Here is a 14,349-nt window from a genome sequence, read left to right as displayed (position 1 = left end):
TAGACTTCACACACCTTCGAAATTCCTATAGAGAACTTCTCAGATGTGCAGGTTTCCTCACGATGTTTTCCTTCACCGTTAAAGCGAACGATGAATTCACAAAGAATACACACATGATTTTAGAAAAGTCAGAGGTGTGTGCCCTTGGGATTTGAACCTGCGGACATTCGCTCGGCAGTCCGTACCACACCCAACTAGGCTATCGCCGCTTTTTACGCCACGAACAAAAGCTAGCTAATTATATTTATAACACTAATACATAGACTAGCAATGTTTTCACTAATAATTATTAAAAATACCGTAATATCAAATTAAGAGAAAACTATTACAAAAAACAAAACAAGAAGTGTCATTAAAATTACATACAACTAATTATTTTTTAAACTTAAAGTAGTAGCCTGTAAACAGGTCTATATAAGAAAAAATTGTATTAAACTCATTACACACTATTGTTGAATGTGTTTTGAGCATAGTTTGTGTTTACATGGGGCAAATTAAACAATAATATAACTACCTACCAACGTATTAAAAAATACTATTCAATATTTAAAACGGACTTCAAAAAGTAAAAGGTTCTGTGTTTGACTTATTCTTTAGCCCCTACAGAAAAAGAGTGGTGTTATACGTTCAAGGTACATAAATGCCTCTGGCATCGTATCTGCCAAACAACTGTAGACCTTATACCGGTCGACCTTAAGTAGTTTTTTCTTGTTCTGCTATAATGAGAAGGAAGCAAAACTCATTTTAAACGTTTCTTAAAAACATTTCGACTTAGTTTTACGGTAAGTCTCTTAGTGGATAGGCAGAGATATCAGTCTACACTCAAACTCCTGAATGTCCCGATCATTCCATAATCTTCGAACCCTTTCGGTCGCATCTTCTCCACCACCGTTGCTCTTCTCATTTCCATCAAGTCCTGCATGTTCTCTTCACTTCCTAAGACTTCCAATGTATGATCTGGAAGTTGTAAACCGATAGATATTAGTTCATTTATTTCAAGTGACATCCAAAACCCATTTATGATCGGAATGTTTGCCGGCCATCATGACAGTTACATGACATTGCGCGTGTCACGGAAAAATAACCTTATTATTTACTACATAAACCGGTTCGCCGGCAAACATTCCGATCATAAATGGGTTAAATTGTGTGCTTGTATTTTTTTATACGTGCGCGGTATAGTATCCCCACTACACCTGATAGTAAGTGGAATGAGGTCCAACCTGTTGTCCAGCTTGTTGGAAACGGATATACACAGGCTGATCCGGAACCCTTACGTGGGTCAGTATGGCGGGTTTTAACACCTTGTGCACGGTGGTCAATATACGGGTGGATATAAAATATATACTACAACCAGCAAATGTTATTATTGTTTTTAACAATGTTGTTGTTGTTTTGTATAATGTACATTACGTTGTCGACTTATGTTATAAAAACGAAATTGTATTTAGGATTTATTGTAAGGACCAAACCGGTTCAAAAAACCTTTTTTTGTTATTATAAATGATTGTAAGTGCGTAATATCGTGTTCATGTGACTTCAAAATTGAATTGATTTTTTTTATTTATTCCTGTCGTTTGACTTAATTTTTTTTTAATTATCTCATGTCACAGCGGATTAGTCAGGCAATGTAAATTCTAAAAAAAAAATTTAATTAGGATTACCAAATAATTCCTCCAATGATTTTTCTTCGCCACCAAAATCCGAAGGCAATATTTCTCTAGGCACATAGTCGTATAAAGTATCGATTGACTTATGAGTATGGATTCTCTGACCGATTTTCTGACTGAACAGTTGTTTGAATAATTTCACCAACAAATCAATTGTTGTTGATTCAGTCACCAAGTGTATGGCTTTCACCCTCATTTGATAACCTTCCTGGAAGCACAGATTTTTTTTAATCGTTTATAATATAATAATACCAGCCTTGGGTGGACAGATGACCTCACAAAAGTCGCAGCAAGATGCTGGATGTGGGCCGCTTCCAATAGATCAATCTGGAAATCTTTAGGGGAGGCCCATGTTCAGCAGTTGACATCCTGTGGCTGATGAGGATGATGAATACCAGCCCTATATTAAAATATACTATCAACTTCTAGATACGGGCCGTCTCTATTACTAAGGGACTTTTAGGCCTTAGTCCACCACGCTCGCCTAGTATGGGTTAGCAGATTTCATATACTCTCGAAATTCATATAGAGAAATTTAGGGGTGTAGTAATATTGTGTGCGCGGTATAACTTCCGCCCCGAGTTCTCGGGTGCAAATCCCAGGACGAAAAAGTGATATTGGGTTTATCTGCTTAGAATCAGTCTGTCTCTCGTCAGTCGACATTTTATTAGACCTAATTCCACGTACCATCAGGCATAGTCAGGTTACCACTAGGTACCACTTTGCTGTTGAAGTATAAACAAAAATGTCCCGAATTAACACTGCAGCAGTACCGGCCTCATGGGAGAGTGAACCGGACATCCCGGGACCTTGTGCTGACAGGGGCCTCAAGCGATTACTTGGAGGACCTTTTTAGCATTTTTAAGACAAAACTTAAAATCGGCATTGCGTCCATTACTTTTGTTCTGCACGGAGCCTCGCATCGCTTAAGGCTGCCACTGCATCCCAGAGTGGAAAGTCGACAGCAATTCATTTACTCATACAGCCTATATTTCTTTCCTTCTATTCGTCATTTTTGTAATTATGAAGACGTGATTACACACATTTAAATAATTGTCTTAATGTAGTTTTAATTTCGTTATTTCATTATTTTGTAATGTTACGTTACTAAAACCAAATAAAATATTCCTTTCTTCTTAAAATACACACCATTATCAAAGTGACCATTTGACGTAAGTCCGAAATGTTCACTTCGGACAAAAAGCTGACAATATTGATGGCGTGGAAGTCAGCAATCGCGATGAAACCATCATTATAGTCGTGCAATTTGATGTATTCGCATATCTGAAATGGTAAATAAAACTTTTCAGGTAAGGTCAGGAGGTCTTATTCCATCTATGAGGGTAAATCCGTCTTTTTGGAATTACTGGTGCTTTACTTGGAGGACAGCTTCGATAGCCGTATAAGTAAAAGAGGAAATAAATCCCCTATTTACCTATACTGTTATCAAAGCTGTTCTTCAATTAGAGCGCCCGTAATTACAAAAATATGGGTATACCCCGTAGATGGAATAGGATCCCTTGACCTTTATCTTTTTGTATAGCTGGAGGTCAACTTAAAACCATTGATCCAATTAAAAAAAAACTCTCACTGGTTAATGAGGTTCTACATTATTCCCAAAACTTTAGACTGGTTCTGAGGACTTATATGTAAGTGGATGAAGCTACGAGCAAAGTCTATTTAAGTTGTAAGTCCTGGTAAAAAAAAACAATAGTTTGACAGTAATATAGCCATTGAAGCAAGTCGAGAATGTCACACAAACTAAAGTTTTGAACACATTTTAAATATTACATCATCATAATAGTCAGTGGTTTTATTTAGTAACGCAATGTCAATGTCGCGTTCCGAGATCAGCCTGTACAAATTCAGTTCCAATAGGCCGGCATAATTATATCGACTGCGGAGAGGTAATCATCTCTCCTCAGTCGACATTCTATTGGACCTGACTCCACTTACCATCAGGAACAGTGGGTGTATCACATTGCAGCACACGAATAAAGAAAATGACCCTGTATGTGTATATAATAGATTTTACCTGGTTACTATTTTAATAGGGTTATAAGGCGAATGTGGATGGAAGAGTCGGTAGGGGTCGACCGCACCGAACCTTCTAATGTCAGATATCTGACATTCTAAGTAAAGGCCAGGTAAAAAGTACCCGGAACCGGCGGGAAGCATGAAAAGATTAATGAAGGAGGAGAAAGCGTCAGAAGTATGCCAGAATCGTGCAAAGTGGCAATCCATAGTCTCTGCCTACCCATATGGGATAAAGGAGTGATACTATGTATGTATTGTATTAATAAATTGGTTAATGGTCATCTTAACATACGGCTGTTATACTTACAGCTGTTGCACATTTTAAAGTTTTGAAGTAGAAATCTGCATCCAATCCATTGCACTGGAATCTGCTTACGTATATTCTGTGGTGTTCTTTGGTTAGCCTTGGAAGTAACGCTTGCTGGCTAAAAAAATAAAAACGTAAAGTGATTGCAATTGTAAGAGCTTATCGTTGACTCAATATTACAAGGTTATATGTTATACTTCATTCCACAAATAGTGTTATATATACAAACTATTTATAATAATACACACATAAGAACGAACAAATATAAGGCACGCATATAATATTATTACTTAATATGCGTTCCGGGATCAGCCTGTATATGTCCGGATTCAACAGGCCGGCATAATTGTGTCGACTGTCGAGGGGTAATCATCTCTCATCAGTCGACATTCCATTGGACCCCATTTACTTACCATCTGATACAGTGGGTCACTTTTCCGTGTCAATGTAAAAAAAAATATCGTCCCAATTCTATTGCAGTGAGTCGATTAGGTTACACCTTGTATTACTTACAATTTGCCTTTGAAGCATCTGTATTCCACTATTGGATCGGATATGTCAAAAAAGCGCGCCAAAATAGTTTTGAGTGTACACAACCGATCCATCTGAGTTTTCGCTCGTTCTACAGACCCCTTCAACGAAATTAGTGTTATCTCTAAGTATTTTCTTGCTGAAAATTAATAATTCATATTTAATTGTTAATAAAAAAAAAAATTAAAAAATACAAAAAGAACTTTAACAAAACATATTTTTCAGTTCTTGATTTATAAACAAAGGATATTATTATTTTAAAGTTATATAAAGTTGTAATATAAAAAAAAAAATGGCAATTATTACCATCTATGCACATTTATATTCCAGAAAAATCGTTAATTGCTAGACTTTTAATAATTGTAATTTGAATGCGAAAATGACTACTGCGATAGCCTTCAAACTTATAATTTCTATGCAGTACCTCAGATATTTATATAATAAACTTAAAAAGGCCTTTAGCCAGGCTATCGGGATTAAAAAAGTGATACTCGTATTTCAGGAATATATGGGAAAAGTGTATTGGACCAAATCTACATCGCAGTGGAATCGAATAAGTAGAATAATAATACAGATATTTTATAACATCAAATCTTAATAAATAACTAAGACAGCGAGTTGGTAATATCCACACACTCTACACATACATATTATATGTAGGCATAGGCTTAATCAGTGCACCAACTTTTTAGCGTGTGTATTCCGTCCCATGACGTGATAGAGGCGAACCTGTTACCATATCGGAGACAAATTCCAGGCATCGGGCTGTTACTAAGAAAAACCCCAATATCACTTTACCGAACCGGGATTCGAACCCCAGACCTCAGAGCGGAAGTCAGCTTGCAATAAAACTAAGCCACAGAGGCGTTCTACCATAGTCAAGTAAAAACTTACGGTACTCCTTTTTAGTGAAATGATTCTGTTTCGTCAGCCATTCTTCGAAGACGTCGATAGCCGCATCCATATCTTCTTTCTTTTCAAAATTGTATTGTTTTCGTAGAGATTTAAAAGTATCATCATTATACTCAAGTAGAGGATCACTTGGTAACGACTCCATTGTTTTTAATAAATAAATTATAATTGTTTCATAAACGCATTTAATTTCAATAAGATATTTTTAAACAAAAAAAAGGCGTCTGCACACTCGGTTCTATTTTTAAAATATTTTTTTTTTATATTTTTAATGTAAAATACAGTTTATGCGTTTGCCGTCGTATTAAGTACTGAACTTATAGTCCAGAGAACCAGTTACTTCAAACAACTTATATTTTACAATATTATAGATACATAATATTGAAAGTTTTCCTGCGAAAACCTGCTAAGTGTAGTAAAGTTATTTATTAAGTTTTAAAAGTTTAAACCTAATAAAAGTGCTCTAAATATAAAAGGCTTCAATTACTTTAGTAGTCACGATTTTAGATATATAATAAAGATTTTTTTTGTATCCTAAGGTACAGGCCTAGTTTGGGTACCCCTGATAAATACTTTATTTTGTTTTTAGAAATTTGTTATGTTAAGCCATTGTTTTCTGTAAATCACATTATGTATTTTTTTAAGAAAACTTTATTACTTATTATTACTTTATTACTCAATATGTTTAATTAGTAACTTATGATTTATTGAGTAAGGTCAGATGGTTAGTCGATTTTACATGTATATTCCTAAAATTTGCTTGATACGAGATATTAATGATTTATATTGAACATTAGTTATACACAAATTTAATAGCAATATTATCAAAATAGTTTTGCTAAATACAAATAATTTCTTTTAGATTTTTATGACTGATATATAACATTTTTTTTTCGCCCTTTTAAAAAGAAAAAAGTGGTTATAAACATTAATTCTCTTTTAAATATAACGTTTACTGCAGAAATTATTTATAATGTTTATTATTTTTGAGCAATCGACTTTGGAGCAATTTGTTGTATTTACTTGATTTTACCTTAACATATACCTATCTTTAGGCGATTTTTTCAATAAACATAACTTAAAAATATAATAATTTTCATGTATTTAACTCAATTTTACTAAAAATGCAGTTTTGCAGGTTTTCGCAGTAAACCTTCGGTATACTAGTTGAATCTTTAGGCTGTAAACAAGGTAAATTTGAATTTTATAGTGCAGATATTACATTTCAAATTCAATTGTAATATCAGTCATATAGTGAAAGAAATAGGGAACTATTTACTGTCGCGGCACACGTAATTCAAAGAGAGAAAAAAAATCATATATTATTAAAAGGTTTAGTAATCTTTAGTCCACCACACTGGTCTAGAATAGGTTTGCAAACACGTAAGATCTAGACAGAAAATTCAACTATAAATAAATTTAGTTCACAATAAAGCTATTATAATTTTTTTCTCTATATTTTGATTTTCATAGAAAGCTTATTTATTTATTTACACACTTTTAACATCAATATATAAAGACGGACTTATGCTGAAGGCACTCTCTACCAGTCAACCTTTGAGTGATGCAAAGATGAAACTATATAGATGTAATAAATAGAAATATTATATATTATGAAAAGATAAAAAGTACTAAAAATAATAATTATAGTATATATATGCAAAAATAATTTGTTTTTATATCTTTTAAATTTTAATAAGCAGTATTAGCTTTGAAGCTCGTTGATGATGAAATAAGTTTCGATGTTTGTTTCTTACATATAAATTGATTCATTCCTGAACGATCTTTGGATACGGCGGCTAATTTCAACGGAGATCAGCCACGCAGGAGATATTATAGTGCACAAGTATGTGCGCAATACACAGGTGCACTTTCTGTTCATTCTCATAGTTCAGTGAGACGTCCGACATGATCGAAGAGAGAATATCGATTTCGATATCGAAAAATCGATATTCGATATATCGTGACATTCGTCGTGTCGAAGTGTACTCTCAGTAACATTGTTTTTAGTATCGTCACGACCATTGAACGACCGATAGATATTCGACATTGTCGAATTTAAACCTACTCTTAAGGCGATACCTCAAGGTCCATTTTCATACATTTTGTTTTGGCTTTAATCTGGGTAACTAAACAAGTATTGGCAAGTAAAGAATTTAAATTCACGTCTAGTTAGTGATTAGTTCTCGCAGTTGAAAGAAAAACGTAAAAATAATTAATAATCATGGATATTTCTGCCTTTAAAATTTCGTCATATTAAATTTTAAAGGCCGAAATATCCATGATTATTAATTATTTTTATGTTTTTCTTTCAACTGCGAGAACTAATCACTAACTAGACGTGAATTTAAATTCTTTACTTGCCAATACTTGTTTAGTTACCCAGATTAAAGCCGAAACAAAATGTATGAAAATGGACCTTGAGGTATCGCCTTAATGGTAACTGTCAGTGACGAAGATTTGCATTTCACATTGTCGCATATGTCATATTTACGATAATCACAACGAGACCTCTTATGCTGTCGTCGGCATTATCGTACCGTATCGTATTTAAGATTGTGGAATTAATAACTGGTAATTGGGTATTTACAATCAGTTCTAATGTAATTGCGAAGTTTTTATTCACCTTAGAAGCTCACGGGGACGAAAATATGGCCCGTCACAGAAGGAATCAGCAAATACGAACCAATTTCAATTACATTATTTAAATATTAGATTTAAGTGGTTCTTTGCTATTGATGTAGTAGTACCTTATCCAATTGTCATTTATGAATATAAGAACAACAAACAAATAAAATAACAATAAGATGATATTTTTATTCATATTTTCATATTAAACTAAAAACAAAACAAAAACAATTAATACTTATTTTCTAGCATTGACTTGGAACAAAGACGGACATAGGAATGGCTTCTATAAACCTATTCCACTTATCATTATAATAATTAAAGACATATTATAGCCAATAATTACCTATCAGTTAACAACGAAATAAACATATAAGTAATTTATTTTTATAATAACTTCAAAGAAAAACAAATTATTGACCAACATTGATTTGATATAATTGTTGGGAATAGAAAGAGCACAAATCCAACTAGCTTGTTGGATTTGTTTTATAATAAATGTTCTAATTCTAGTAATGTTTTCTTTATTTCTGACAATCTTAACTCAATATTAATCAGTAAGTATTTTTTTTCTTGTTCCATCTGTACAACCGTCCGGTAATGTTACTCCTTTGCGTTGGCTGCATTCTCGTAAGTCGCGGCGAGGACCTAAACAAATAAATCATAACTTTAATTTCTTTAAATTACAAACACAGTTTTATACATTTGTGTTGTCTTCAATATTCCAGTTATGGGTGCCTTAAGTGTATAGTATAATTTGTACAAATGTAATTTTGTTAGCTGGTCCACACTGCACGGTTCAAACATACTTAGTCTAAAAAATAAAATACTTAAAACATAATTTTATACTCGAAATATCAGATATAATTTATAAACATAAGTACTTACTGTTTCTCGTTGTATAAACACATTTATCAAGTCTCTTCAGAATACTTTCTTCTTTTAATTATGGCTTCCGTCTTATATATTTTATCATCAGTGATTTTTTCCATGTCAAGTAATAATAGTATATACAAATAATAAATAAAATTCTCATAAATAAAATTTTTTCAATTTTAATTATCGAGCTGTCTGCCAATTTATGACACTTATGATGTCTTGTACAACGACTCCATAGAGAATATTTGTTTATTTTTATGTATTTAACAGTTATCATTCATTCCGAACAACGAAATAAAAACATAAATTTAGTCTTTGGTTAGGATAAACAATAATGAGTCCGAACATTTATTAGAGTAGGGTGTTTGCGATACTTTCGGAACAGTATCGTATCGTTTCCGATATATCGTTGTCGATTTTGGGAGTAGACGCCCAGGCGCAGGATTAACGACTTTAAATGCGTCACGCATGAAATAATGCATTTATTTATATATCAGGTACAAGGGCGAGCGAAAAAATAAAAACGTTTTAACAAGAAATAAAACCGCCTTCAAAAGCTACAAACAACCAAAAAATAAGTGAACATAACCTATATACTGGTTAATGTTAAATTATTTTTTGGTTTTTAGGCCTTTTTTAAGGCGGTTTTATTTTTTGTTAAAATATTTTTCTTTTAAAGAATCTTTTTTTACTCCTCTCTGTTATAATAGTGAATATTTGTGAAAATATTTTATATCAGTTAGACTAAAGCGCCGAAACCTCTGAACAGATTTGGAGAAAATCTGTTATATGGATGAACCATGTCCAGGATTAATTAAGGCTACTTTTATCTCTGTAATTTGTCAAAGTAAAATATTTGGATTTTTAATGACATGAGATGTTAAATCTTATGTCCAGTAGTTACACTGGCTACAATGTCCTTTAAATTGGAACACAACAGAGACTACACACTACTTGGCGGCAGAAATAGATATTGCGGTGGTACCTACCCAGGCGTACTCAGATTTTTACCTAGATGATGCTAGTGTCGTTCATATGAAATGAAACTACAGTGATTTGGAGACTTGTACTGGGAAAGCATTTTTTACTCGCACAAAACTGCGGGTAACACGTAGTAAAGTAAAATAGAGATATTACGTAAAAAAAGTACACAATGCGTTTTTTAATTTGGGAAAATTAACTCATGTGTACCAAACTATTAAGTATATATTTTTATAGTGTAGCAAAAAATGTGTTGTAAGCCGTGACTTAATAAACTTCGTACTAATATTAACTTGTACCAAAGAGTTCTAAGATTATATAGAGTAGACATTACGAAGCTTATCATACGAAATTTTGCGCTCATGCGACGGTTACTCGATCTACCGCGAAATAGCAAAACCCCACTGTAATTTTTTTTTTCCATGTCGTCATTTGCACTTTTCTAATGCGCATATTAGCATATTTCCTGTAAATATGTTCATCATCATCATCATTTCAGCCGGGAATCGTCCATTGCTGGACATAAGCCTCCCATTGAGCACAGGGACCGGTTCTGGGCCGCCCTCATCCATCGGACTCCGGCGACCCGCACCAGGTCGTCGGTCCATCTCGTGGGGGGCAAATATGTAATTCTTGTAATTATATCCAAGGACGCTGTGGCATCTTGTCACACGAACATTTGAAAGGAGACAACGACATCTACTAATTGGTAATAACTTTTGTTACTAATATTGTCTAATTAATCAGAATTGTCATATTACTATGTTTTTTTTATTCTTAACATAGTTATTAACTAGTAAAATATTATTTAATGCATGCTGCATTTATCTATAATTTCTTTGTTACATTATGATTATTTGCATGTTTTTTTGATTTTATGTTAGAATAAGCCTTAGATTTATAGAAAACACGGTTATTTTTTTAAAAAAGATTAATTCATTAAAGTTTTCAGCCCTAAAACTGATCTCAAGTAAATTTATGCCAAATAGTGCCTTTAACTGTTAATATGCTTGGATTAGGTGAGAAATAAATAAAGATTGATTAAAAGCTTCTAAATTATTTCATTTTAATATGCCTAGAAAATAATAAATATAATAGCGTAAAAATAAAATTTATATTTACGTTGTATTTTAACTCAGAACATAGCGGTCCGAGAGACCGCGCGTCCGTGGTAGTGTGACAAAAAAATCACGTCCATAGTTAAGGGTTAATACCTTGTGTACGGCAGTCGCTATTCAAGCGATTATAAAATATATCCTACCACCAGCAGAATATAATGCACATGTTTAAATAATAGGAACAAGAGTCCCTGATGCGAAACGGTTAATAATTTCCAATCACACATAATGGGATTATTCCCGAAGGATAGGATAGTGTACGTCAAGTGTTACCATCTAAAATTAATTAATATCTGATAGATTTGCGCGTAATCCTTCCCCATAACACTGGAGGTATCATGCTCTAAATTGTTTGATACAAATAATGCGTTGTGTTATCTTTATTGGCATTGTAATGTGGAATGTTTGATTAATAAGTATTTTGGAAGTAGTAACATTATTGGGTAATATATCTCATGACGTCACACTGTGCAGTCGCGGAGGTTTCAAAGCCGAGCTATAAGGTTTTCATAGCGAGCTGTTACTTTCAATACTCGGAGCCGGTAGGACCACATATACACCATCTCCGCCAGGTTTTACGATCACTTGCAGGTCGTAAAGTAATTATAGGCGCTGACGTTAATGCGTCATCTACCCTTTGGTATGGCAAATATTGATCCACCGATACCGATCGGCGTTGCGCCGTCGAAGATTTCATCGCAGAGATGAATCTTGGTATTCTCAATACTCCCGATGCACCACCAACTTACTGTAGCCCTACGGGTGAGTCTTCTATTGACGTAACAATTTTTAGTGGAGACGTTCGACTTAATAGGTGGCGTGTCCTGCCGGATGCGTCGTATAGTGACCATCGCTTGATTGTGTACGAATTCTTGCATAGATTGACACAAGGTTTTATTAATAACAACTATGATTTTAGAATTAAAACTAAAGTGGCAAACTGGAACTTTTTTAGCTCTTTATTTGTTAGACATGCCAGAGATTTTACTCGCAATGATCTCTCACCTGAAACATGTGCTGAACTTATGTCGGCCACGTTCACATACTGTGCAGATGTTGCTATCGGTCGAGGTTCAATTACAAATACTCGTAGATGGGATTGGTGGAACGAATATCTAGTCCACCTACGCCGAATTTTTCGTAAGGCGCGCAGGAGATTTAATAGGCTTAAAAAGCGTTGCGTCACAGGTGACACTTTTACATCTGCTTTTAATGAACTTAAAATTGCCAGGTCGCATTATAGAGCAGCAGTACAAAAATCGAAAGTTAATTTATTGCGTAAAATCGCCGCGCGGCTAGTTAAGGAGGGCCCGTGGTCTCCTTTACACCAAGAGTTTAAAGCAAATAGACCAATTCATTTATCTTACATCGATAATATTAAATTTTGTAATATTAAACTGGTATTGAGGAGACTACGGAAGCACTGTTGCATTCACTTATACCCGATGATATTATTAATGACAACAATTATCACAACCAAATTAGAATGTGGGCCGCGGAATTGCCAAACTCTCCAGTCTCAAACCTTGCGACATTAGATGAATTTATTACCATTGTTGGTAAGGCTCCCGATGATCCCAAGTCATATAGACCTATTACGTTGTTACCATCTTTAGGTAAACTTCTAGAACGCCTCATTGTCCTTCGTCTGTTACCGGGCGGACCAGTATTTCACAAAAATCAATTCGGATTTACCATAGGTAGGTCGACTACAGACGCAGCAATATCGGTTAGAAGAACAGTAAGTATATCGGAACATAAATATCTACTCGGTATCTTCCTAGACATCTCCGGTGCCTTCGACAATGCTTGGTGGCTTATGATACTTCTTAAGTTAAAAATACGAGGCTGCTATAGGAATATATATTCCCTAATTTACTCATACTTCTCGTATGGAACATCCAAACTGAAACTCGGCCACCAAGCCGTGTCGAAGTCGCTGAGTATGGGATGTCCACAAGGCTCAGTTGTAGGTCCTTATTTATGGAATTTGAGCTTCGATGATTTTCTTTCAATTCCCTTACCTGTAGGATGCACTTTAACCGGATATGCGGATGATGGCCTCTTACTAATAGAATCTAATAGTAGATCGGGGCTTGAAAGTTTGGCGGATACGTGTTTACAATTAATATCTCAATGGGGTGAAAGAAATCGCCTTACATTCGCACCTCACAAAACGTTCCAACTGCTTTTAAAAGGTATATTAAAATCACCGCCGCGAATAAAATTTAATAATATTGTTGTAAAAAGAAAATAATCGGTTTGTTATTTAGGTTTGATTTTAGAACGAATTTTTTCCTTTCTAGAGCATATAAAAATGTCGGGGAAAAATCAAAACGTAACTTTTACGCCTTGGCAAGGATATCGACCTCTACGTGGGGACTGTCTTTCACTACATTCAAAATCATTTATGGAGCGACTTACTTAGCTTGCATTACATACAGATCACCTGTATGGGCCGATAGGGCAATTATCGGTGCTGTGCGCAGGAAACTGCTCCAGAGTCAACGATCGGCGTTGATATTCTTGTGCAAGGCGTATAGAACTGTTAGTACAGAAGCTTTGCCTGTCCTCGCGGGTATACTCCCTGTCGATTTGGAGGTACAGCGTCGCGCCGCTATGTATTACTCAACCAGAGAGGATATGGATAAAAAGTTTCTTACGTCTCGCGAGCTCTTAAGAATCGATAGACTATTTAAACCGCACACAGATGTACACAATGAATTATTAAATGAATGGCAATGTAGGTGGGACACGTCTTCGAAAGGGCGTCATTTATATAAATACTTTCCGTACGTTCGCGATCGCCTAATTAAAACTTGGCTAGAAATAGATTACTGTGTATCGCAATTCCTTACCGGCCATGGTAATTTTAAGGGTAAACTGTTCTCATTTAGGCTGGTTGATTCTCCTGCGTGCCCATGCTCTACACCTGGTTACGAGGTTGAACAATCTGCTCATCACGTACTTTGGGAGTGTGGTCTCTGGCATGAAGAGCGCAACATTATGTTAAATAGTATGCAAATAACATCTGGGGTTGTATACTACATGGACCTTGTTGAGACTAGACGGAATTTCCTTGCTTTCCGGCGTTTTTGCTATGCCTATTGTAATCAAATCTAACAGCTCATGTGAAAGGACGCTTTCATTTAATTTTATCCGTGGTGCTTTATAACTAGCTTATCTAGTTGTAAACGTCCCTATCCTTAAAGTTAAATCGCCTCCTTACATCATGATTTTGTCACCCGCATTGCTCTGGAGGGAAGTGGACAATTAATATTTCTAA

General features: G+C 34.7%; 1 protein-coding gene across 1 annotated transcript; it reads right to left on the bottom strand.

Moving 5' to 3' along the window:
* Positions 1-811: 811 nt before the first annotated feature.
* LOC115448099 lies at positions 812-5,602 on the bottom strand. The gene is made up of 6 exons (XM_030175403.2): positions 5,440-5,602; positions 4,528-4,684; positions 4,015-4,132; positions 2,820-2,954; positions 1,665-1,878; positions 812-957 (listed from the first exon to the last, which is right to left on the bottom strand). The coding sequence occupies exons 1-6, from the start codon at positions 5,600-5,602 to the stop codon at positions 812-814; spliced, it is 933 nt and encodes a 310-aa protein (XP_030031263.1).
* Positions 5,603-14,349: the final 8,747 nt, after the last annotated feature.

The sequence above is a fragment of the Manduca sexta genome, chromosome 9, assembly GCF_014839805.1.
Source record: "Manduca sexta isolate Smith_Timp_Sample1 chromosome 9, JHU_Msex_v1.0, whole genome shotgun sequence".
In the NCBI taxonomy this organism is placed as follows: Eukaryota; Metazoa; Arthropoda; class Insecta; order Lepidoptera; family Sphingidae; genus Manduca; species Manduca sexta.
This window is presented reverse-complemented; position numbering and strand designations above follow the sequence as displayed.

Coding starts and splice junctions, on each gene's coding strand:
- LOC115448099 (XM_030175403.2), bottom strand. CDS start 5,602: ATGGAGTCGTTACCAAGTGATCCTCTACTTGAGTATAATGATGATACT. Junction 2,955..4,014: donor CTTTAAAATGTGCAACAGCT/GTAAGTATAACA, acceptor TTACCATTTCAG/ATATGCGAATACATCAAATT. Junction 1,879..2,819: donor AAATGGTCACTTTGATAATG/GTGTGTATTTTA, acceptor CTGTGCTTCCAG/GAAGGTTATCAAATGAGGGT.